The sequence below is a fragment of the Notamacropus eugenii genome, chromosome 4, assembly GCF_028372415.1.
Source record: "Notamacropus eugenii isolate mMacEug1 chromosome 4, mMacEug1.pri_v2, whole genome shotgun sequence".
In the NCBI taxonomy this organism is placed as follows: Eukaryota; Metazoa; Chordata; class Mammalia; order Diprotodontia; family Macropodidae; genus Notamacropus; species Notamacropus eugenii.
In genome coordinates, this window is record NC_092875.1 from 80,954,315 (window position 1) to 80,981,167 (window position 26,853).

At 38.3% G+C, this 26,853-nt stretch overlaps 2 protein-coding genes across 3 annotated transcripts in view; both read left to right on the top strand.

The window, feature by feature from the left end:
• LOC140500178 (uncharacterized) overlaps nt 1-14,655 on the top strand; it is a 58,304-nt gene extending 43,649 nt beyond the window's left edge. Inside the window, exon 6 of the mRNA XM_072602534.1 lies at nt 11,822-14,655. Coding sequence (XP_072458635.1) covers nt 11,822-12,662 — 841 coding nt within the window. The 3' untranslated portion in view covers nt 12,663-14,655. The remainder of the gene's footprint in view (nt 1-11,821) is intronic.
• Nucleotides 129-25,100, top strand: LOC140500177 (zinc finger protein 34-like). Of its 2 annotated transcripts, XM_072602532.1 has the most exons (6): nt 129-210; nt 4,435-4,526; nt 5,210-5,336; nt 6,098-6,214; nt 8,268-8,378; nt 11,467-12,594. In XM_072602532.1, the coding sequence occupies exons 2-5, from the start codon at nt 4,491-4,493 to the stop codon at nt 8,348-8,350; spliced, it is 363 nt and encodes a 120-aa protein (XP_072458633.1). In that variant the 5' UTR covers nt 129-210; nt 4,435-4,490; the 3' UTR covers nt 8,351-8,378; nt 11,467-12,594. The 2 variants fall into 2 exon arrangements, with proteins under 2 accessions (XP_072458633.1, XP_072458634.1); XM_072602533.1 differs by lacking the exons at nt 8,268-8,378; nt 11,467-12,594 and adding an exon at nt 24,536-25,100.
• Nucleotides 25,101-26,853: the final 1,753 nt, after the last annotated feature.

Sequence of the window (26,853 nt, forward strand, 5' to 3'; positions counted from 1 at the left end):
CCCCGCTAGCCCCCTCCCCTCGCTGGGTCAGAAGAGGAGCGCGGCAAGTCGCGGGCTGGCGGGGCTGGAGAGAGTAAACCACCGAGCTGGAAAGGCCTCCGAGCAGCCTAGAGGGGTCCTCCCTTGGCCTGCCTGGATCGGGCACAGGCCGGAAGGGGCAGCCCTTCCTGTCCCCTTCTTTGGTTTGTAGGGGCTGCTCCGGAGCTGAGGGTGAGTGAGTCGGGCTCGGGCCGCGGGGGGCTTCGGTATCTCCAGCCCCAGGATCTCGATAAAGGTTCACCGACACCAGAGCAGACCACCTCCCCATCCCAGCCTCCTGGAGTAGTTGGGGTAACGGGCTGGGCTCAGAGCGCAGCCGCAGTTTGGCCCCGCCCGTCTCTCCCCACCCTCACCCCCCCTTGCACTAAGGCTCCCCTTTCCCTGACCGGTGGGGACTTGGCCCGTATCGGGGTGCGATTATGTAATGCCTCCTGCCTTTGCTTTCTCACCCTCAGAATCTCAAATTCTGTTCACAAATAGAGGAGGGGAGGGGGGTATGTGGAAAGAGCCTGGGTGGCGCTGTAAGACCCGGAGCAGCCGCTTAAACTGAGCCCGGGAGGGGCCTCTGGTAGAACCCGGAACCTACGGGGGGGAGGGGCCGGGAGGCCAGTTTGTAAAATGCGGGTGTCACGCCCTTTACGGGGTTGAGGGGAAGATCCGGGATGTTCTTAGTGACTAAGTTCGGGTTTAAGGTAATAAAGCCTGTATGTTTAGCCTGAAGAGAAGACTCCAGAAACAGGGAAGGGGAGGCGCTGTAGCTGCCTTCAAATTTTGAAAGGGCTGTCACGTGGAGGAGGTATTAGATTTGCAGTCACAGAGGAAGAACGAAAAGCCGAGAAGCCAATTAGGGCTTGATGTCATGAAAAACTTAGCAATTAAAACTCTTCGAACTCGGAAAGTTACATGTTGAAGTTATTATTTTACGTAATTATAATACATGTATGTTGATTATGTTTTATTTATAATATACTGCATTATATGTTATAATTGTATATCATGTTACAAGATAAGCCAGGTTAGGGGCAACATAATTGTGCACCCCAACACAGAAAATGGTGGGGAGGGGAATCGTTATGTAAATGTAAAAAACCATGCATTTATATTGTTTTACAAAGTGTTCCAAAAGTCTTAGTTCAGCTTTAAGCTTTAGGATGACCAGTGTGCTACATAATTATATTTTGTTCTTAATAATAATTATATTCTTAAAAATAAAAGCAAGCTCTACATAATATTCTCAGTTTCAGGCACAAACCTCTCCTTTTGTTCATTTTGTTTGGTGTTTAAGATAATTGTTTTTAAAAGAGGGGAGAAAAAGAGAAAAACCATTAGAGCTGCCCCAAAGTGAATGGACTGCCTCCCGAAGGTTGGATTCCCACTCCTTGGAAGTTTTTAAGCAGAAACTAGATAACCACTTGTCAGAAATGTTAATAATGAGGATTCTTTTCTTATGTGGGTTGAACTAGATGGTCACAGAAGTCTCTTCCAACTCAAATTCTATGATTTTTTATTCCATGGTAAACACTTATAAATGCTCAGTGACCACACTATAAGTCTGGGTTATGTTCTGGTATGTTTAATGATTTTGTATTGTCTTTATGATAAAGTACAAATTCCTCAACTTGCTGTAAAGGTAGTAAAAAACCTATAATCTACCTCAGGCATACCTTCCCCTCTTCATTTCATATTCTACAGACCAGCCAAACTGTTTCTCTTTCATCGCTGCATTCAATTAGACTGTGAGCTCCTTGAGAGCAGGGACTGTTTTTTGCTTTAGATTGTAAACTCCTTGAGGGTAAGGACTATTTTTTTTTAAATTTGTATTTGTATCCCAAGCACTTAACATAGTGCCTGGTATATTATAGGCGCTTAATAAATACTTGTTAACTTCACTTGCATTCCATCTCCTGTTTTTATGAGCACAGGTTATCAATACCTATAAAGTACTCCCTCTCCCTACTCCTGAATCTTTATCTTCCTTCCATGCTCCATTTTCCTCCACATCCCCCAATTTTTGTGCTTTTTTCTTCCTAAAATTACCTTCTATTTATCTTTGTAGTTGTTTTATGCCTCAGTAAAATATCAGAACCTTGAGGTCAGGAATAGGTTTATTTTTGTCTTTGTAGCTTGAGCACCTAGTCCACACATACACATTCCTCCCATTTCCAGTTGTCTGTGGCTTCTCAAATTTATGTCTCATAGACATTTTAAACTGAACATGTCCAAAACTAAACTCATCTTTTCTTCCAAACTTCCCTATTACATTTGAGAGTACCATCATCCTCAGTCACCCAGGCTCACATAACTCCTCACTTTCTCTCACCTCCTATTATCCAATCAGTTGCTAAGGCTTATTGATTTTTATCTTTGTAACATCTTTTGAATATATCCCCTTTTCTACTCTGACACTTCCATCACCCTTGTAGAGGCCCTCATCACCTTGGCCTTGGACCATTGCAATAGACAATAGTTGGTCTAGCCACCACAAGTCTCTCCCCATCTCAGTCCATCCTCTACTTAGCTTTCAAAGTGATCTTAAAGCAAAAGTTTGAACATGTCATACCATCCACTCAGACTCTAGTGTTTCCCTTTCACCTCCAGGATCAAATGTAAAATCTTCTGTTTGAAATTCAGCACCTTTCATAACCCAGCCCCCCTCTTTCAATTTTATACCCTGCTTCTGACTGTAGTTGACACTGGTCTCATTGTTCTTTGAACAAGACGTTCTATTTCTTGGCTCCATTTCCCAAGGATTGCCAAGAATCCTTCCTCATTTTGGATTCCTGGCTTCATTCAAGTCCCAATTAAAATCTCACCTTCCATAGGAGATTTTTTCCAGCTCCTCTTAATTTTAATCCCTTCTCTGTTAATTATATCCTAATTCTGTGTTTAGCTTGTTTGGACATAGTTGTTTACTTGTTGTCTCCCCATTCGACTGTGAGCTTCTTGAGACCAGTGGCTGTCTTTTGCTTCTTTGTATCTCCAAAATGTAGTCCAGTGCCTGGTATATAATAGGCGAAACCGAGGCAAAAGTGAAAAGACTGCCCTCAAGGAGTTTAAAATGAATACAGAGCAATTTGTTATGGGTCCGAGAGTGGGGAGGTGCTTACTGCTAAGGAAATTCGGAAAGACTTAAAAGAAGTGCTTCTTGAGTAGAAACTGAAGGAAGGCAGGGATTCTAAGAGGTAGAGATAAAGAAAAACATTCCAGGCTTGGGATACAGCCTATGGGAAGGCAAAGAGAAACAAAATGAATGTCTTAAAGGAACAAAAGAAGTCCAATTTGTCTGGAATGGGAGGGAATGTGTACTAAGCTTGGAAAGGCCTTCTCAGTAACAACATTCTCCCTCAGACCCTATGTGGCACTTTATTTTGGTTGGTTGGTTCTTCATTCTTGAAAAGAACCGCAGTGACACACTATGTTGGATCAAGGTACAGTGTGTGTCTGACTAAGGTTGATTAGACCAATATGAGTTCAGAAAGCTCTATCACAGGTCTGGCACAAACAGTCCATATGCACATTTGGAGTGGAGATGTTTCTAAATTTGCATATCTCTCCTTTCTTTTGAACTACTGCAATTCTACTTTGCTTATAGAGCATAGCGCCTTCTTTGATGTGGCCATTTAGGGTGCTTTACCAGAATCTCCCATGTCACACAATTGATTGCATAGTTCTTCAGAGGGACTTTGAGAGGGGTCTTGTATGACCTCCATGTGAGCACTTGCCTTGTGTGAGTTCTCCATAAAAGTCTTTTAGGCAAATGTGCATTTGGCATTCAAACATGACCAGTCTGATGGAGTTTTGCTCTTTGCAGCAGAGTTTGAATGTTTGGCAGTTTCGCTCAAGAAAGGACTTCAATGTCTGTTACCTTATCTTGCCAGGTGATCTTCATAATCTTCCTAAGACAATTCAAAGGGAATTGATTGTGTTTCCTGACATGGTGCTGGTAAACTGTCTGGGTTTCACAGGCATCCAACAATGAGGTCAGCACAATAGCTCTATAAATCTGGAGTTTGGTAGTCTAATAACTCTTCTCTCCCACATTATTCTAGTTATAACTTTGTTACAAATGAGAATATGATACATACATTGGAAAGATGCAGGCAAAGTGCTATGAAGGAAACATCTTTGGGGTGGTGGGAGGTGGGAAGGTAAGGTGGAGAGAAGGGAAGACTTCATGAGGAAATTAGTATCTGAACTAGTTCTTAAAAAGTCATGAGATCCTGGATTTAGATCTGGAAGTGCCCCTAAAAAAAAGGAACAAAAAGGATTTCATTAGGTTGAAAGCAAGGAGTATGGTGTATTCAAGGCACTGTTTTCACATCTCTTCTCCCAGTGGTATTTATTCCCCATGTTCCTAATATTATCTAATATCACATCTTCATTCTTTTCCTCCAGAGATTTCTTTTCCTCAAGTTCCTAACCATCCTTTTGAAGAGAACCCAGGAGAACTAATGATGACAGCTAAACTCTTACCATCAAGGCCCCAGGTGAGCTGTTCTTCCTGAGTTTCACTGCTTTGTCCTAATGTGGCCTTGAGTCTTTCCTCTGACCAAGGGCCTTCAGTAACTCTTTATTGACCAGGGACCTAAGCCCCAATTCTTCATCTCTCCCCACCCCCAATCCCCACCAGTGGCTGGGACCAAACTAGCATAAGTGCTTCTCTATTGCTTGAAACCTGTAACCTTCTCTGGGTTCTCTGGATATTGCATTTTTCTCCCCAATCCCCAAACCTGATGGTGGTTCCTCTCTAGGTCCACCCCATTCACTTCCCAAGACAAATAGGGTTTCAGGCAACAAGCCCAATCTGTGTCTTTGAAAGATTTTTAGAAAATTACTTTTTCCTACATGGGGTCTCCTAGCCATGTGTTGTTAGCCCTAATATGGAGTTAGAGGACATAGTCTTAAGTTCTTTATTATTCCAAAATTATATAATTTCCTGAGAAAAAGATCATATATAACCATTGCCTTAGTCGTCACATATGCATTTGCCCCTTCCCCAATCCCTGTGCATATGCCTGCACATATTTTGATACATACCTGTGTTGATTGAAATGCTTATACTCACAAGCACCCACAGTGGCAAACATATACAGGTAGATAGTCAGATCTTGTTGCCTTATCCTACTTGTGGGGCTGTTCTTAGAACTGCATTAGGAACTTCTTGTTTCAGGTAGACATGATATTTGAGGATGTGGCTGTGTACCTTACCCGCGAGGAGTGGAGCTGTCTGGGTCCTGCTCAAAGGGGTCTCTACAGGGATGTGATGCTCGAGAATTATGGGAACATAGTCTCACTAGGTAAGACCCTGCTCTCTCAGTACCCATATCTGAGCTTCTTGGCTTTGTGAATAGTCATGGAGGTTTAAAGGATATAGTCGGGTTCAGGGATCAGATTCCCAGTCATGTCTGGGCTCAGTAAAGGCAAATTTCCTATTGTTCCTAAGCCCCAGACTTTGTATAGAGCTGAAAATCATGAGTATCCATGAGGCTATACTTTTTCCATCTTCAGAACTGCTTGTTAGAGCCCTGAACTTGCTGCCCCAGGCATAAATCACAAAATCTCAGAGTTGGAAGGGAGTTCAGAGACCATCTATAATTATACCTAAATAGGAACCCCTTCTAAACTATTCCCAATAAGCATTCATTTAGCCTCTTCTTGAAAAACTCTACTAATGGGGAACTCATTACCTCACAAAGCCAAGGCAGCCAAGTGGCCATTTCTAGCTGTTAAGCTTTCCCTTATATAGAGGGAAATATGTGCCTTTTTGCTTTCTCTACACATTGATGCTAGTTCTAGTCCCAAGATTTAATAGGAACATCCTTTGAGATTTGTGTTCCCTAACATTCTAATGGGAAATAAACTGATTGTTCCCTCTGCTTATGTCACCAACTGTCTGATCCTTCACTGCTGCTCAGACTTTCCCAGGACCTTCCTATCTTGGCTTCTCTGGATATTGCATTTTTCTCCCCCATCCTCACAGACTGAGGGACAGGAACTGAGTTTAGCATAGTTCTTTGTTCCCAGGATGTTTACTAGTTCTCATTCCTTTCCTCATAAGCAGGATTTCCAGTGCCCAAACCTGATGTCATCTCCTTGCTGGAACAAGGGGAAGAGCCCTGGGTCTTGGATAGGCAAGGAGCTAAGGGAAGAGATATTTTTAGAGACAGCTGCTCAGGTAAGTGATTGAAAAGTTTTCCTTCAGTAAGTGTACATATATTTACAGAGCATTTCCTGTTTGCTCAGTGTGTTACTAGGCAGGGATCATGGTTTCACTCAGCTGTTAATCTGAAAAACACATTAGAAGTTATCTAGTCCAGGGTGCTGAGGCTCAGAGAGGATATATGATTTGCCTAGGATCTACTTAATTTCTAGCCTTGAACATAAGAATCTTGACTCCAAATCCAAGATTCTTTCTACTTATACCACAGCTACTTCCAGGTATCATAAACCAATCCAGGCTAGGGATGACATTAAGTTATCAATAAGTTATCAATAAGTGATCTGTTGAGAATCCTGAATCAACTGGTGACCTCTAAACCTAATTTAATCCCCAGTGTGAAGATGTGGTTATCAATCACAGAAACCTTCTGTGGTTTTAAAAATAAAATTATTTTGCCCTTTTTAATCTCTTTCTTTAGCTCTTTATAGGAATTCTTATTGGGCTTATGTCCAATCTGCATTTTTCTTTGATGTTTCATGAATAGATGTTTTCAAGTCGTTATCTTCTGTGTCTGTCTTTATCTTCCCTATCACTGTAGTAGTTCTTTATGGTCAGGTTCTTTTTTTTGTATCCCAGTTTTTCCATCCTCTTTCCTGACTTTGGACTTTATGTTAGTGTTGGTCTCTGCTCACTTCTGAGGGGCAGAAGGAATGTCTGACCTGAATTTCTGGTACTTTAAGAGCTCAGTGTGGGGACTTGCAAGTTTTCAGTGCCTCCAAAATACTGTGATCCAGAGAGAAGTCTGTTTTCTGCATTTCTGGTCTGAACTCTGCAACTTTCTGAGTCAAGTTTTTGTCTGTTGGCTTGTGTATGTAGTTGAGTTCCTGTAGACTGCCACAGTACTCAGTCACTGTTGGCCTGATGGGAGGTTCTGCAGTTTTAGATCAACTGAATTGTTATCTCCCCTTTGGTCTTGGTCTTCTGCCCTGGATTTTTCACTGCAGACTTATATACTGGGCTAAAGATCAGAACTAAGTCACTGCTCCACACCTGTGCTCAAAGCCACACGACTGAGTTTCCAGAATTAGTTTTGTGTTGAATACTCATCTAGGACCCTACACTCAGTCATGGTCACTCTTCTTTGCATTGGATCTATGATCCTGAACTGGGTAATTAGTGATAGAGTTGCTAGATGTCCCCCAATCCTGCTCCCAGCACTAGTTTAGGGGCCCTCTTCCTTCCCCTGTTCTCTATCTTAGTTCCTTTTCTGTCTCTGGGCAATAGAATCCTGCCAATTCAAATGCTATCATGCTGCACTCAGGGTCAGCCCTTTACCCCAGTGTGTGCAGTCCTCTCTGTCTATCTTCTTAAACTGGAAAAATGACTCACTATAACTTCTTGACTTTCCCAATCAGAATTTGGTCTGACAGGTTTTGTAGGTTGTTGTGGAGAGATGTGTGGTGAGAGCTAAGCTAAAATGTTTCCTCTCACTCTGCCATCTTGGCTCCACCTCTGCATAGAGACCTTGTTTGTTAACATTGGAGAACCATGGTAAACATGCTAGAGATAAATGGGAATTTAAGGCAGAGTTCCAAGCTTCTGCCTAAATGTTAGGAGTTTTCCTATCTGAGCACTCTGTGTGATTGTGATGACTCCTAACTTTTTGTTTAAATATAAAGTCCTTAAAGCAGAAGGTTGTAAACTCTTGCCCAAGGGCCAAATCTAGCCCTGTGCCAGCGAGGTAAGCATGATTTTTTCATTTTAAAATAAAACTTCATTCTAAAATGTAAAAACCATTCTTAGCTCATGTTTGGCTAGCATGCTGTGGTTTGGTGACCATTATCCTAATACATCAGAAGAGGAAGCCACATGGACCTGAAGAACCATTGTATTGCTACTAGACTTAAAATAAGCTAATTATTATATCAGGGTGAGGGTGATTGTTGTGTTTGTCCTTGGGTTTTGAAGAAGGCCATGACATCAGGGAAATGATGACATGACTTGCAGTTGATTTTGATTTGAATGAGGGAGGGCTGTGCAAGATCACCAGCCTCATTTTCTCCTCCAGAGCCATCTGGATCCAGTGACCAGATATTCATCAGGATAACTGGAGATGGCTCAGGATGCAGTGGGAGACCCTGGCCATTTTAGGCTAAGACCTTTTCAGGTTCTCAATGAGGTAATGCCCATTCAGTGAATAGGCCTATTTAAGAAGTAATTTTTATTAGAAAAATTTAATTAGAAAAAGAAAACACAAATCAAGGTGGGAGGGCAAGACCTTCAGGATGACTGTTTAATTGTATTTGCTGTAAGCTAGGAGGGTTCAAAAAATAGCTGTTAAGTGGAGCTTGGGCAGGGACCTATTGTGGTCCCATCCAGGCTTCAGAGTGAACTGGGTTTAAGAAAGGAAAGAAGAAAGAAAGAAATCTAGCTAGAAAGAATCTAACTAGTAAACCCCAAGTTAACTGGGCAGCTTCTGGCCACCAAAATATAATAATATTTATATAATTTATGTTTTATTTATTTATAATATTTAATAATATAATATAATATTTATATAATTTATATTTTATTTATTTATAATATTTTATAATATAATATAGTGTTTATATAATAATTATATCAGAGTGAGGGTGATTGTATCTATAGAGACAAGAGGATAAGGAAGTAGAGAAGTGATACTCTCATTCACTGTTGTTACATAAATAGGTATATATAAGATAAACAGAGTAGATGAAAGGCAGCCTTAGAAGGAGAGGTGGTTATGGTGAGGTGCAGACTGGAAAAGACGTCATCTGAGCTGAAACTTGAAGGAAACCAGAGATTCCAAGAGACAGAGATGAAGAGGGAGAGCACTCTAGGAATGGTAGACCTCCAGAGAAAGGCAAAGACTGGAAGTGTAGGATTGGACCAGATTGTGAAGAGCATTAAATGCCCAACAACTTTGTATTTAATCTTGGAGGTAAATAGGGAACCTCTGGGATTTTATTGAGTAGACAGTGGAACTATGCTTTAGGAAAGTCAGTTTGACAGCTTATTAAGGATGGATTGGAATGGGGAGGGATTTGACCAATTAGATAATTTTTGTAATAGTCTAGGTGGTGATAGGGGAATGAACTAAGGTGCTGGCAGTGTAAGTAGAGAAAAGAGGAAATAAACAAGAGATGTCAAGGTAAAAATGATAAGATTTGACAAAAAATGTTTATGTAGGATGATTGAGAGTGAGGAGTTAAGGATTCCACCAAGATGGTAAATCTGGGTGATTGGGAAGATGATGGAGCTCTCCTTCAGAAAAGGGAGGGTTGTGGAGGAAGATAGTTCCCTATTGAGTTTAATGTCTACAGGATATCCAGTTGGAGATGTCTAAGTGTATACGACTTATTTCTTGCATTTGAAAGTCTTAAATATCTAGGATGTCCCAAATGTCTGAGTGCAGTTTTAAGTTATTTAAAGCTGTTAAAGCTGAAGGGTGCATTCAGATTTTTAGGACACCATATATCAAGAGGAGTAGTGGTATGGTGGGAAAGAACCTAAGAATTGGAGTCAGGAGTAATTAAGTTTGGATAGAGCCTTTCGCACTTAATAAGTTACATGACCATAGGAAAGTCAACCTCTGCAAACCTTAGTTTTCTCATCTATAAAATGGGAATAATAATAGCAGTGCCCACCTCACAAGATTTTTCCTCAAGTGAGGTTTTTCATGTAAAAATGTTTTATAAACCTTATTATATTTTATTAGAAATCTTCTGTGTGTCAGCTTTGTTTCTAGTTCCATTCCTGATACATTCAAAGCAACATTTCCTGATAGAAAAAATATTTTATAGCCAAAAGACTAATTTCTTTCAAATAAATTCAGATTTGGGGTTCAGATATCAACTTGTTGACTTTAATGAAGTCACAACTTTATATGATATTTTTCATTCTTGTGTAACGTGATACATCAAGAATCTGCATAAAGCAACTCACATATGACAGGACTTTGGTATCAACAAAGATTAATTCTTGTCATTATTAGATATGCTTAATTTGCCTACTGTCTCCATTATCCAGTTAGTTCACCTCCGTGTATTTTTCCATATAACTAAAATTTACTTCTTTAAACTTCTAAAACTATTTTTATTGTAAACATTTTTATAGTAATACTTATACAACTTTTTTTCCCTCTTAATCTTTCCCCTAGTCAGACCCCATCTGGAATATTGTTTTCAGTTCTGGACATCACATTTTAGGAAATACTTGAACAAAGTGGAGCAGAGACAGAGGGATAGCCAGAAAGTTTACAGAATCAGAGACTGTGCCATTCTAGGATCAAATGAAGAACCTAGAAAGGTTTAGCCTAGAGAAGAGAGGATTTAGGGGGAACACAGCAGCTTGACTTCACTTATTTGACTTCCATTTATGTGGAAAGAGATAGTAGACTTATGATGCTTGGTTTCAAAGGACAGAACTAGGAGCAGGAGCTGGATAGTTGCAAAGAGATAGATTTTGACCCAGTTTAGGAAAGTTCCTATTGATTAAAGTTGTCCTAAAGTGAAATAGGCTACTTCTTAAGGTAGTGAATCCCTGTCATTGGAGGTTTTCAAACAAGAATCTGGATAATTCCTAGTTAGGAGGGAATTCCTATATAGGTGAAAGTTGGATTAGATGACTTCTGAGGTCTTCCAGGTCTGAGATTGTATGATTCTAAACAAATTGTATTGAACATAATTTAACCATTTCTTGATTACTAATGGTGGTCATCATAAACATTAGTTTTTTGAAGAACACTGGTCTTGCCATCAAGAAACTTAGATTATAATCAAAGCCATGTCACTAATTTCACTTAAGTGAGTCATAAACTCTTTGGGCCTGATTTTCCTCATCTGTGTTGTGAAATATTAGACTAGTAGATGGGTTCTTCACCTTTTCTTGTGGCATTTGGTAACCCTTTTGGCAGTCCAGTGAAACCTCTGGTCCCCTTCTCAGAGTAATGTTTTTAGATGCATTAATACAAAATATATAGAATTATAAAAAAAATAGATTTTATGTATAGTTATTAAATATTTTTTAAAAACAAGTCTCCAGGTTAACCACTGGACTAAAGGATTTTTTAAGATTCTTTGCTTATTGACTGACTGATACCTCTGATATTCTATAATTTTATGATTTTTTTTGTCTCCCCAAAAGACATTTGCTTCATTAATTTTGTCTGGTCCTTGCCCCAATAGTTTACTTTGATTAAAAAAAAAAAAGCAGCCTGTAATATCTGAATTTTATGTTTATTTCAGTTCATAAAATTAGCACTGAGAAGTTACCTCAAAAGCTGGAACCTTCTACAGAAAAGACATTGCATGGAATGACATCTAAGAGAATTGTGGGGGATGTCTTCCAGGGATTTGACTTTGGAGAAGCCTGGGACTATGAAAGAGAGTTAGAGAAACATCAGGAAAATCTTGGAGTTGGGATACTGAAGAAATCCTTTTGCCAAGACAGATGTTTCAGAGCAAACAAGATCTGCAAAAAAACTTCCGTGGGTCAGAGAAACCAAATGTGTAATGAATGTAAGGGAAACTTCAGCCTGAGCTCAAACTCTGGTAGACACCAGAACGTTCCTACACGAGAAAGACTTCATCACGAATTTACATGTGACTTGACCTGCAAACAGGGTTCAAACCTGATTAGATATCAGAGAATCAGTATGAGTGAGGAATCGTGTAAACCTAATGTATGTGAGAAAGCATTCAGAGAGAGTTCAGCCTTTACTGAACGCCAGAGAATTCACAGTGGAGAGAAACCTTATGAGTGTGATAAATGTGGGAAAACTTTCAGTCAGAGTTCTAACCTTATTGATCATCAGAGAATTCACACAGGAGAAAAACCTTATGTCTGTAAAGAATGTGGAAAAGCCTTCAGGCAGAGCTCCAACCTCATTAAACACCAGAGAATTCACACAGGAGAAAAACCCTATAAATGTAACGAATGCGGGAAAGCCTTCAATCAAAGCTCTAATCTCATTAAACACCAGAGGATTCACACAGTAGAAAAACCATATGAATGTAATGAGTGTGGGAAAACCTTCAGTCAGAGCTCACATCTAATTAGCCATCAGAGGATTCATACTGGAGAGAAACCATATGAATGTAGTGAATGTGTTAGAGCCTTTAGTACTCGATCATCTTTCATACAACATTGTACAATTCATACTGGAGAGAAACCCTATAAATGTAATGAATGTGGAAAAACCTTCAACCAGAACTCCAACCTTACGAAGCACCAGAGAATTCACACTGGAGAGAAACCTTACCAATGTAATAAATGTGGAAAAACTTTCAACCAGAACTCTAACCTTACTAAACATCAAAGAATTCATACTGGGGAGAAACCCTACAAATGTGATAAATGTGGGAAAGCTTTCAGTGCTCGTTCATCTTTTATGCAGCATCATAAAATTCACATTGGTGAGAAACCCTACAATGAATGCTGAAAAACCTTCAGCCAGCACTTTTTAGCCTTAGTAAAAACATCAAAGAATCCATAATGGAAAGAAACCTTAAAATGTAATGAATATGAAAAAACCTTCAAGATAGGGTCATTTTTTATTCCACAGTTTAGAAAACATAGTGAAAAAATGCCCAATGAAAGTAACAAATGTAAGAAGGCCTTTAAGTGTAATGATTACAGGAAAGCTTTTAGCCAGAAAGGAGACTTTAATTATCATCAGAGATGTTATTCTGGTGAAAACCCTGTGTATGTGATGAATTCACAATTCACAACGAACACAATTCATAATGAAAAGAAAACCTATCACTGTAATGAAAAGTGCAAAAGACATCAGGAAGAGCTCTGATCTTAGTAAATATCAGAAAGTTTACAGTGGGGCAAAGCTGACACCAGGAAAAACCATTAGTAATCCCTTGAGCTTCACTGAAAACCATAAAAGTTATGCTGGAGAAAAAGCAAATTCTTTGAATGTAGGGAAATCTCCAGTAAGAGTTCTAGAGGGTTCATTTGAGAGAAATCTGATAATGAATATATTTGGATACACAGGAAGTGCCTGTGATTTCATCAGAGTGAAATCCATCATCTTTATATGACTTGATAGATAATTTCTACAAGGCAGCATTTGAACCTAGGTTTTCTTAAGTTCAAGCCTGGTACTCTATCCACTATACCACACTGCCTCTAACTTGAAATGAAGATAATAATTTGTTGATAGAGCCTTTAAAGTTTGTGAAGTGCTTTATAAATATCTTGTTTGAGCCTCACAATAACCTTGTGATGTACTGTGAATATTACTGTTCTCATTTTACAAATGAGGAAATAAGCTCAAAGAAATACACAAGTTGCCTGAGGTAACATAGCTGTAAGAGTTAGGATTTGAACCAATGTCTACTTAACATGAAGTCCAGCACTTTGTCCACTGTACTATATTGTCTTTCCTAATAAATACGAGCTATACATGCACCATATGGCATAGCATCTAAAGGCTAAAGGAAAATCTTAATCAAAAGCCAGAACACCTCAATAGTAAGAAAATAATTAGAAGGCCCTGACATTTCTCTCTTAGAACTTTATTTAAAGAAAGAAAAGAACATTATAGATCTATAACAATGCTGACAAAACTAGATGTGATAGCTCTATATTGATTATAGAATAGGAGTAATATGGGAAATGCTTATTTTTTAAGTTATTTTTTCCAGTTACATGTAAAAACAATTTTTTTTATTTTGAGTTCCAAATTTTTGCCCTTCCTTCCTTCCCCTCGCCTCTCTTTAAGAAGGCATTTTGATATAGATTATACATGCATAGTCATACGAAACATTACCATATTTGACCAGCCTAATTGCCGTGGGCTGCCCGGTTTATCTTACCTATCTCCAGGTCTTCGGTGGCCAGCCGGATAAACGAATGAGAGAAGAGACCTCCACAGTCAAACAGAAGTTGTAGGCTTTATTCCGGATCTTAGCTACATGTCAGCATGCAGGGCAGTTCTTCCCGAGGAGAAAGGAACCACACCCCTCTCAGTATGCAGGGCTAGTGCTCCCCACAGAAGCCCCCTTCTCCCTCCCGAGGAGCAAGGAAAAAAAAGGAACCCTCAGGCTTTCCTGTCCCCATTTAAGCTCTCCCAGCCACATAGTTTGTTCATGGACACTGTGCATGCTCTCAGCCCCTTAGCCAATTAACAAAAAGGTGTGCTCAGACCATGGACCAATCTCAAGGGTGGGATGCTCTCCCCAGCAAGTTTCCACTGAGAAAAGGTGGAAAAACAAGATAGCTCGTGTCTCACTCCTCAATTCCCAGCTATTCCCTGGGGGGCCTTGTGAGAGCTCGCAATCAAGAAGCCCTCACCTTTACCTGCCCGAAACCATTCACGTGAGAACTGAGCTCACCCAACACATATTAACCATGTTGCTAAAGAAAACACAGACAAAAATTCTCCAAGAAAAATAAAGTTAAAAAGTGTGCTTTGATCTGCATTCAGACTCCATCAATTCTTTCTCTGGAGGTGGATAGCATTTTTAATCATTAAGCCCTTTGGAATTATCTTAGATCACTGTATTTTTGAGAATAGCTCAGTTATTTACAGCTGATCATGGTAATTGCCATTACTGTGTACATTGTTCTCCTGGTTCTGCTCACTTCACTTTGCATCAGTTCTTATAATTCTTCCCAAGTTTTTATGAAACCATATTTCATGTCATTATTTGTATTCCATTACAATCATATACCACAACTTGCTTAGCCATTCCTCAATTGATGGGCATCCCCTCACTTTCTAATTCTTTTTCACTACAAAAAGAGCTGTTATAAATAATTCTGTACATATAGGTCCTATTCTTTCTTTTAAAATTTAAATCTCTTTGGGATACAGACCTAATAGTGGTATTGCCAGTCAATGAGTTTGCAGTTTTATAGCCCTTTGGGCATAGTTTCAAATTGCTGTCCAGCATGGTTGGTTCAGTTCACAACTCTACCAACAGTGCATTCATGGCCCAATTTTCCCACATCCTCACCAACATTTGTTATTTTTCTTTTCTGTCATGTTAGCCAATCTGATAGGTGTGAGGTGGTACCTCAGAGTTGTTTTAATTTGCATTCAATCAAAAGTGATTTAGAGCAATTTACGATATCGCCATCTGATTTTTCAACTTTAGGTATTTTTACGAAATTGATAGTGTACTAGGATTTGGTTGTTGTCCTTCATCTTTGAAGGATACCAAAACGACATCACCATGATAATGTGAAATTTCAGTGTGTCCAACTGATTGATGAGACCAATAGGAGCTCAGAATACTCTACCACAGGTTGGACACAGATAGTCCATGTGACTTAAAGAACTTATGAATAAATGTAGAAAAGAAGAAATATTAATCATAACAACAATCAGTGAAGGAAAATAGGTATGCAGGAAATGAATGAAGGAAATGAAATCAATGAAGGAAAATAAGGAATACAGACCATGATGAAGACCAACAACATTCTAATTAGATCAAAGAGCAAATCATAGAAATAAAAATTGAAACAACATACTCAAAATTTATGACTAGTCCTTAGACAAAAGTTTGTATCTCTGAAAACAAAATAGAAGTAATTCTCTTAATAATAATAAATCTAATAATGAAGAATTCATGTAATTAAAGTAGAAAATCAACAAATCCCCAAACAACAAGCATGTAAGAAGAAGTTTTAGAAATCAAAGAAGTAAAATTGACAAAAAGGCTCTGGAACTGATGAATTATACCAAATCCTGGATTTTTAAAAGAATAACAAAATCAATAAACCATTAGCAAATATGACCAAAAAGAGCAAAGTTAAAATGCCAAAATCGGTGAATATGAATTCATAACAGGAAATGTAGATTATCAAAAATTACCATACTAAGTAAAAACAGCTTTTAAAGGAAATTTCTTAACAAGCATTTATTAAATGTCAAGCACTGTTATACCCTGAGAGTAGAGAGGCAAAAAAAAGTTCCCCTGCAATCAGCAGTTTATGTTAAAGGAAACAGCATGCATGCTGGTATAAAATTATAAAATAAAATTTTGGTTATTTTTTGGGGGGGGTAACTGATCAGAGTGAAATCCATCATCTATATAAGATTTAATAGATAATTTCTATGAGGCAGCATTTGAACCTAGGTTTTCCTAACTCCAAGCCTGGTACTCTATCATTATACCACACAGCCTCTAACTTGAAGATAATTTGTTGATATGGCACTTAAAATTTTTAAAGTGCTTTATAAAGAGTTTGTTTGAGCCTCACAATCACTTTGTCATATACTGCAAATATTACTGTTCTCATTTTACCAATGAGGAAATAAGCTCAGAGAAATAAACAACTTGCCTGTGGTCACATAGGCCTTTACATGGGAACTGATGTTTGAGCTGAAGACCAGGGTACTAAGGGAGTGAGGAAGAAGCACATTTTAAACGGGAAAAAGCCTGTGCAAAAGCCTAGAGATGTGATACCGTCACTGAGAAACAGAAATCCAGTTCAACTACACCTTAGAGTGGGTGGAAGTGAGTAGTTTGTAAAAAACTGGAATAAATGATGGAGTCAGATTAAAATGCATTTGGGTTTATATTGGATCCTAGAGGTAATAAGGAGCAACTGGAATTTATCAAGTAGGGAATGATATGGTCAAACCTGTGCTTTAGGAGTAACTATAAATATAAAAACTATAGAAATAGAAATACCTTTTTCTCAATTTAATTTTTTATTGATAGCTTCTACTTTTATATCCCATCTATCTGTCCCTTCTAAGAATTTCAATCAATAAACATTAAGTGCCTCCTCTGTGTCAGGAATTATACTAGGCACTGGGGATATGAAAAGAGGCAAAAGACAGTCCCCTTCCCTTAAGGGGTTTACAGCGAATGGGGGAGAACTTAAATTATTTTATAATATGGTCAGTAAAACTAACCAACATAGGAACTAAGTACGATATTAATCTGATTCACATCCACAAACCTCCCACCGCCATGAAAAGATGGGAGTAAGATGTATTCTAATCTTTTAATACAAGCCTGGTCATTATAATTCCATGGCATTCAGTTTCAGTTGTTTTGTTCCTTCCATTTACATCATTTATCATCATGTATGTTGATTTCTCCTTATTTCATTTAAGTTCATATAAATCCACCCATATTTTGAACTGTTCATAAGAAATATCACTTTGGTAGCTTTGTGAATTTGACACTTGAAATAAAGATACCAATTAGTTCAGCAGAGTCAATAAACGAGTGCCTACTATTTACCAGGCACAATACTAAACACTGGGGATACAAAGAGGCAGAAGCTTTAAGGAGCTTATAGTCTAATGGGGGTGATGAAGGACTGAACTAGGACAGTGACTTGTAGGAGTGGAGAAAAAGGAATGTATGCAAGAAATGTGGAGGTAGACTTAGTGGGACTTAGGCAACTAATGTGCTGTGAGGTGATATTTGTGAAAGTGCTTATCACAGTGCCTGTCATAGATATTGTTGAATTTTTTCAGTCAAGTTCAACTCTCTTTGTGACCTCATTTTGGGGTCTTCTTGTCAAAAATATATTGGAGTGGTTTGCCATTTCCTTCTCCAGCTTATTTTACAAATGAGGAACTGAAGCAAACAGGGTTAAGTGACTTGCCCAAGGTCACACAGCTAATAAATATGTGAGGCCAGATTTGAACTCATGAAGATGAGTCTAATTCCAAGCCTGTGCTTGGTGCACTGCACCAGCTAGCTGCCCACAGAAGCTATATAAATGCTCATTCCCTTCCTTTCCTTCTATATGGGGTGAGAGGTGTTCAGGATCACTCTTAAGATTATGAACAAAGGATTGGAAAAATGGTAGCATCCTTGATGGAAATGGGGAATTTCTGGAGAGGGCTAGGTTTTAGGGGAAGAAAAATAATGAGCTCTGTTTTGGACAGAGTGTGTTAGAAGTGGCTATAACACATCCCGTTCAAAATATATAGCAGGCAGTGATATGAGCCTCAGGAAAGTAAAATAATGTATAGATTTTGGAGTTGTCCACATAGAAATGACAGCTGAATTTGTAGATGTTGATAGGGCCACCAAGAAAGAGAAGAGAAGAGTCCTGGAAAGAGACTTGAAGTAGGGGTGACCTAGCAAGAGAAATAGGAATAGTGAGAATACCAGGAGGAGAACCAAGAAAGCAACGTTGTGAAAACCTAGAAAGGAGCAAACCAGGAAGAAAGTATGGTCAGCTGTATCAAGTACTGTAGAGAGACTGAAAAGGATGAGGATTGAGAAAAGGCTATCAGATTTAGCAATTGAGTTCATCGGTAATTGTGGAGAGAGAACAGTTTCACTTTAGTGATGTGGCTGGTAGATCGAAAGGTATAACTGAAAGTGACTGAAAGCAGGGGAAGTGAATGCAAAACTTCCCGAAGGGTAAGTTTTTCCCCTAGGAAATAGCTACAGAAATACAAAATATCTAAGTTAACAAGAGAGGAAATAAATCCTAACTACTCTAATCTCAGAACAATTGAGCCAGCCATAAATTCTATAAAGCATTTGAAGAAAAATTCATCTATATGCTACATATATTATTCCTCCCAAATAAAGATAGCATTCCACCAAACTCATTTTGTCAGAAAAATACGGTCATAGTACCCAATCAGTGAAGTATAAGGCAAGCAAAACTATAGATCAATACGTCAATATCAATGCAAATAATTTAAAGAATTTATTTTCAATCTGACCAAAGTTGATTTATACCAGGTATACAAGGGTAGTTCAAGATTTTAGAAATATAGCATAATTAATTATTAATAAAATTGTGGACTCTGTAAAAGCCTTTGACAAACTATAAGACATATTAAATATGCCAAAAGAAGATAGTATTAAAATGCTATTTCCTTTATAAAACAAAACTCATGTGAAACCAGGAACTATCATTATTTGTAATGGTAAAACATTAGGAGCTTTCCCAACTATTAAGAGTAAAACATGAATGCCCCCTGACTATTATTTGATATTATAAAAAAGACTAACTAACAATTAAGGCATTGAGCACAGGTAAGGGGAAGGCAAAATCCCAATTAGCCAGTAATAGGTTGATTTGCATAGTAAACTTTAGAGTATAAAAAATGAGACATTTGGCAGGAAAAAGAGACAATAGCATAATACACAACATATCCACAATTTTTTTTTTTGTATAGTACTATCAAAAGTAAGGAGGAAGAGAGACAAATTCCACTTAAAATAGCTACCAAATGCAGAACATATCTGGAAGTTAATCTACCAAAGTGTATACAAATTAAATACAACTGCAAAATGATGTTTATATTAAAAAATAGAAAACCTAAATAGCTGGGAGGTTGTACTATGTGACTGGATAATACCAATGCAGTAAAAGTAATAATACTATAGAAATTAATCTGCAGTTTTAGCACTCTACCAATCAAATTGCCAAGTGATATTGAACCAAATCAGATAAAACTAATATGGAGGGGCAAAAGGTCAAGAATACTAAATTCATGTATATTTATGTATTGGTGTGAGGGATGAGTGGATATATTTGGAAATAAAGGTAATAATTTAAAAAAAAAAAACAACCCTGCTATTAAGCACTTACAGTGTGAAAGGCACTTCATTAGACACTAAGGATACAAAGAACAAAAACATCCCAGAGTCCCTGCCCTTTAGGAGGATAGTATTTTCTACTGGAAAATACAAGATAATTTAAGGTAGGAGAGAACACTAAGAATTAGGAGTATCAGGAACATGGTACCTGAACTTGAGTTATGAAGCAAATTAAGAATTCTAAGATAAAGAGGTAAAGAGGGAGAGTATTCTAAGCATGGAGGATAGCCTGGAGTTCAGGGCCTCCCTGGACAAAGGTGTGGGCATGGGAAATGCAGTATCATTTAAAGTGATCAAGTAGGCCAGTTAGGCTGACAAGCAGAGGAGTTTATACTTGATCCTGGTGGCAATAGTGAACTCCTAGCTTCCTGAGGAGGGAGGTGACACGGTCAGACTAAACTGGCTGTTTTCAATACATCATTCCATGCTGCCTATTCCTTTGAAAATTAAAGAATAATGGGAAAGGGGAATCTAGCCTTAGCAGATCTTAAATCATAATGTAGTAACTATCAAAACTATTTGGAAAAGTAGACCAGTGGCATTACTGGTTGACCTTCATTCTTGAAGAGAACTAAAATGCAAGAGTAAAGTTATAATGTGTCTAACTGTGGCTGACCAAATCAAGACGAGCTCAGAATGCTCTATCATTAGGTTGGGCACAAATAGTCCATGTGAACATTTGGTTTGGATTCTCTAAATTTGTGCATCTCACATTTCTTCTGAGCTGTATCAATTCTGCTTTGCTATAGAGCATAGTACCTTCTCTGACGAGGGCACCCCATGCTGGGCAGTCCTGTGCCAGTGTCTTGCATATCTCACAATTGATTCCAAAGTTATTCAGAGAGACCTTGAGAGTGTCCTTGTATCACTTTTTCTGACCACCATGTTAGTGCTTGCTTTGTGTAAGTTCATAAAACAGATTTTTTGGCAAGCATACGTTTGGCATTTGAATAACATGGCATTAGTTAGCTAAATAATATCCAGGTGACTATTCAACAAGAATTGCTGGGAATCCTAGAAAACAGAGTGGTAGGTTTAGAGCATATATCACAATTCCCAAAGTGATCATTTTAAAATTAAGTCAAATGATAAAATAATAGAGAATGGAATTCTCTTTCACATCTGTGGATTAGGAAAGAATTCACAACTCAATTTAAGACAGGTTGCTGTAAGACAAAATAGACCATTTTGATTGCACAAAATTTAAAATGTGCAAAAAGGTAGCCAGTAAAAGGAAGGAAAGAAACTGGGAAGAAAAAGTCTAACATTGAAAATTCATAGGGAACTGACATCTATAAATGTACAAACCATTCTCAAATGGACAAGCCACAAGATATGAACAGTTTTCAAACTGTTGTTTGAAACAACAAAGTGGTCATCCAACCATTTGAAGTAGTGTTCAAAATCAAGATTAAAAAAATGAAAAATTTAAAACTCTGAGATCTCACCTCATGGCCTTCAAATTGACCAAGATGGATGTAGTCAGTGTTGAGGAGACTGTAGAAAGCAAGCCACACTAATTCATTGCTGGTGGAACTGAGAATCAATGTACTCACTTTTGAAAATAATTTGAAATCATTTGAAAAGAACTACTAAAATTTGTATACTTTTAAAATCAATGATCTTACTATTGGATTAAAGTCCCAAGTAGGTCACTGACAGAAAGGTCCCAGGTGTACCAAAATATTATTAATAGATGTTTTTGTAATAGCCAAGGGCTAGGGAAAAAACGTTAGTGCTTAACAATTGAGGAATTGCTGAGAAAGGTGGTGTACAAATATAATGGAATGTCACTGTACTATAAGCAGCAAATATGAAGTATTCAGAGAGATGGTAAGACTTAGAGGAACTGAGGTAAAGAAAACAGAATTAAAAGAACAATGTACTTGCTTAATTTTTGTGGATCAGTAATATTAATATGTGGGATGTTATTGAAGAAGGGACCAACGTATTAAAGTATTAAAAGTAAAATAAAGTATGATTTAGGAACAATTGTGGATTGCCATTGCCTCCAGGACTATTCAAACAACCCCAGCAAAGATAGTCAAGAATAGTCAAGACAAGACTATTCTTTGACAAGAATAGTCAGTTGGAAGAGTTGTGCAAAGATAAACACACTAATATGTTATTCTTCCCTGCCACTATAGCAGCTTTTTATAGTCAAGTTCTTTGTTGTTTGCTTATTTTCTAGCCTGTTTCTTGACTTTGAACTTTATGTTGAAGTTGGGTTCTGCTCACCTGGAGTGGGGAGGCACTGTCCCGAGATTCAGGCTTTTTCATGCTGCTATTTTCAGGTGGTCTGCGAGTTTTGGGTCCTTCTAAGGTGGTGTAATCCAGGGAGAGGTGTGATCATTGCTCTTGACCTTCCCTAAAGTCTTTTACCCAGGAAGGGCCCTTGCTTCCCTACAGCCACAAGGGCTAGTGTTTCTCTTGGCCCTGCAACTGTGACAAAGTCTCTTGTTCTGTAGCCACAAGCTCTAGTGCTCCTCTCTGCCTTGGAACTTTAACCATGGACCCTGCTTCCTTGTGACCAACCCATAAATGCTCTTCTTTGCCCTAGAACTAAGACTTAGAACTGCATATGGGGCTGCTGCTGCTCAGCTTTGGGCCGGCTCCCACCCTGGTGTCAAACCTCTCCTCTTCTAAGTTGTCTTAGCCTGCATGAATATCTCACTCTGACTTTCTGTGGTTTTGCCACTCCAAAATTTGATTTGAGCAATTATTTTAAAGTTGTTTAGAAGTGAATATTAGGAGAGTTTAGTTGGGTCATTGCCTATACTCTGCTATCTTGGTTCCACCTGCCCAACTTCATTTTTCAATTGAAGTAATAAGTGGTCTCCTCATTGCCAAATCTCATGGCCTTTTCTCATTCCTCATCCTTCTTGACCTCTCTGCAATCTTTGACATTTGATCTTCTCCTAGATGGTCTCTCTTCTCTAGTTTTTCATAACATTCGTGTTTCCTGGCATTCTTCCTGCTTGTCTGACTAGTCCTTTTAAGTTTCTGGATCTTAATCTAGGTCACACCTATTAACCATGAGCATCCCTCAAGACTCTGTCCTGGGCTCTCTTTGCTTCTCCCTCTATATTATCTTAATTGGTGATCTCATCAATTCCTGTGAATTCAGTTATCATCTCTATGCATGTGATTCTAAGATCTGTATATCCAACTCCCTGAGCTCCATTCTGATCACCTGTTGACTACCGGCCATCTTGAACTGGAAACAAACTCTACATGTCTAAAACAGAACTTGTTATATATTATACCTCCTCAGCCTAAACCTCCCCAAATCTCAACTTCCTTCATTAGGATAAGGGCACTATCATTTTACTAGTCATCCAAACTCCTAACCTAGGTGTCAATCTCAACTCACTCACCCTACATGTCCAATTGGTTGCCAAGTACTGTCTATTCTACCTTTGTGACATTTCTTGAATATACTCTCTTCTCTCCTTTGACATACAATTGCTATTTTGTCCTTATTACCTCGTTGCCAGGACTACTGTAATAGTTTTCTAGTTGATCTCCCTGCCTAAAGTCTCTCCCTACTTTAGTTTATTCTCCACTCTGCTTCCAAAGTGATTTTCTTAAAGCACAAGTCTGATCATATCACCCCCTACTTAGTAACTCCAGTGAATCTCTATTAGCTCCAGGGTCAAATATAAAATCCTTCACTTCTTAAAGCCCTTTGTAACCTGGTCCCTTCACACCTTTCCCATCCTTCTTATACTTGTACTTATCTTCATGTACTCTGATCTGGCAACACTGAACTTTTTATTATTCCTCAAACACAACACTCCATCTCTTGATCATGTACCTTTTCACTGGCTGTCCTTTATGCCTGGAATGCTCCCCCTATTTACTTCTATCTTCTGGATTCCCTCAAGATCCAGCTCAAATTCTACAAAGGCTTTCTGTAAGAGGCCTTTCCTGATCCTACACCCTGCCCATTGTTAGTGCTTCCCTTTGACATTATTTCCAATGTACCATATCTATATAGATATAGAGATAGAGATAGATGTATATATATACATATATATACATAGTTGTTTCCATGTTGGCTCCACCATTAGAATGTAAACTGCTCACAGGCAGGGAATGTTTTTGCCTTTCTTTGTATCCTCAGCAATCAGCACAGTGCCAGGTACACATAATAAGTGCTTAATAAATGCTTGTTTACTTGAATAGCACAAGATTCCCTTCTTCAAGAATTTCACAGCCAGTTCTTCACTCACATCTTTAAGATTACAGATTTAGGGATGATACCTTAGAGGCTATCAAGTCCAACCAACCTCCACATTTTACAGATGAGAAGACGGAAGCCAAGAGGTTAGATAACTTGCCCAGGATGACACAGCCAAGTTCTCAAGGCCAGATATCTTCATTACCAGCCCACTGCTTCATCTACTACACTATAATGCTGAAATATGTGTGGCTGGTAACTAAGCAGCAGTGTCTTAGCTGGAAAGATAATTTAATCATCTCAGTTTTCCAGAGGGGGTAGATCTTCACACAGTCTTTGATTGTGGTACATACAAATTGATTTCCTGCATCAGACCTTTAAAGATCATAAACCCTAGCTGATACATGACCACTTAGGAAGGTGGAGTATCTCCCACTCAGACCCAATGGGACAGTTCTAGTCAACGATAAATAAATACATGTTTCCCACCAAATATTTGTGCAGAATATCTGGGGGAATCCAGTCATCAGAGAAATTCAACCAGATGCAGACCTTGTCTCATACCTATCTCTTTACATCCAGGCTCTGTCTAGCTTCAGAACGTACTCTTCAAAAACAAAGACAGCAATATGAAAACAGCTACAAAAATGCCTCAAAGAATAATAAAGCACAACAAGAATTCCTGGAAGAGTTAAACATGGAAGTGGTAGAAAAATTGGGAAAAGAAATGAGAACAATTCAAGAAAATTATGAGGAGAATCAACAGCCAGATAAAAGAGGCATAGAAAGATACTGAAGAAAATGAAATCTTAAAAACAGAATTGGCTTAATGGAAAAAGAGGCACAAAAACTCACTGAAGAAAACTTGTTAAAAAGCAGAATAGGCCAAATGGAAAAGGAGTTACAAAAATTCACTGAAGAAAAGCATTCCTTGAAAAGGAGAATTGCCCAAATGAAGAAAGAGGTGCAAAAGCTCGCTGAAGAAAATAATTCCTTAAAAATCAGAATTTGGAAAATGGAAGCTAATGCCTCTATAAAACAAACTCAAGAAACAAAGCAAAGGCAAAAAATGAAAAATAGAAAAAAATGTGAAATATCAAAAAAACAACTGATCTGATAAATAGATTAAAGAAAGATAATTTAAAAATTATTGGACTACCTGAAATCTATGATTTTTTTAAAAAAGAGCCTGGACATCTTATTTCAAGAAATCACAAAAGAAACCTGCCCTGATATCTTAGGCCCAGAGAATAAAATAGAAATTAAAAGAATCCACTGATTACCTCCTGAAAGAGATCCCAAAATGAAAACTCCCAGGAATTTTATAGCCAAATTCCAGAGCTCCTAGATCAAAGAGAAAATATTACAATCAGCTAGAAAGAAACAGTTATCATGGAACCACAGTAGGATCAGACATTTAGCAGCTTCCATGTTAAAGTATCAGAGGGCTTGTAATATGATATTCCAGAAAGCAAAAAAGCTAGGATTACAATCAAGAATAACCTATCCAACAAAAATTGAGTATAATCCTTTGGGGGGGGGGAATGGATATTTAATAAAATGGAAAACTTTCAAGTATTCCTGATGAAAAGACCAGAGTTGAATAGAAAATTTGCCATTGAAACACAAGACTCAAGAGTAATCATGAGTCAATACAATTGAACTGTTTTCATTCCTATATGGAAAGATGATACATGTAATTCCTAAGAACTTTACCTTTATTAGGGCATTTAGAAAGAGTCTACATAGACAGAGAGTTGATTATGTTGGGATGACTAAAAAAACTGTAGGGGTGAGAAAAAGGGTTGTACTGGGAGAAGGGAGAAGGGAGAGGTAGAAAGGGGAAAATTTTCTCACATAAAAGATATGCAAGGAAGAGCATTTATTGTGGAGGGGAAAATGGGAGGTGGGCAATGCTTGAACCTCACTCTCATCAGAATTAGTTCAAAGAGGAAAGAGTACACACACACACACACACACACACACACACACACACACACACACACAGTTGGGTATAGAAATCTATCTTATCCAGTAGGGAAAGATGACAGGAAGGGGAGAAAGTTTGCTAAAGCGAGGTAAAAACTGATTGTAGATGGCTTTCTCAAAGCTGTCACAAAAGATAATAAGATGATGGCGGGGAAAGTCAGATCAAGTGAGGTTATTTTAAGAATAGGGGAGACGTGTATGTTTATAGGCAACAAGGAAGCAGCCAATGAACAAGGAGAGATTGAAGATTGTGTTGAAAGTGGGGATGATAGAAGGGGTAATCTGCTGGAGAAGACAAAATATCTTAGGATCTACATGTAGAAGGGTTTGTCTTGGCAAGAAGTGCCATCTCTTCATGTGAGATAGTGAAGGAGGAGACAGTGGAGAAAAACATTTCATTAATGTGAAGTGAAGAGAGAAGAGGGAGCTCTTGTGAATGGCTTCAATTTTTTAAAGGGAATTTTACAACTTGGAGTGGGAACCAAGTTGAGGATTGTATGCTGGTGTCACTACTTTTGCATTTTGTCTACATGGTGGGAGAGCTATTTTAATCCTAGGTTTTCCTGTTAATAGGGAGTAAGATTACTGGAATGCTGGCTACAGGAACACCGCTGCTATGTGTATGTGCAGATTACCTGATTAATGATATCCAATAGCTTTGGTGACATCATACTTTTTTTTGCTTCCCCACCTCCCAGCCTTGTGATTTCATTAGTGTGACATTCCCTCAACCAATGTGACACACAACTTTTCTGTAATTTATGGTCTTAGGGCCTTGGGCACTGAGAGGTTAAGTGATTTATTTGTCTAGGGTTGTATAACAAATTGTGTAATTAGTATATGTCATAGGCAGAATTTGAATACTGGCGCAGTGGCTAGAGTTCTGGGGAAGATTCATCTTGTTGAGTTCA

Excerpts from the sequence above, each read along its gene's own strand:
- LOC140500177 (XM_072602532.1), top strand. The coding sequence starts at position 4,491 with ATGATGACAGCTAAACTCTTACCATCAAGGCCCCAG. Across the intron at positions 4,527-5,209 it reads TCTTACCATCAAGGCCCCAG|GTAGACATGATATTTGAGGA; the intron begins GTGAGCTGTTCT and ends TTCTTGTTTCAG. Across the intron at positions 5,337-6,097 it reads TGGGAACATAGTCTCACTAG|CAGGATTTCCAGTGCCCAAA; the intron begins GTAAGACCCTGC and ends TTTCCTCATAAG.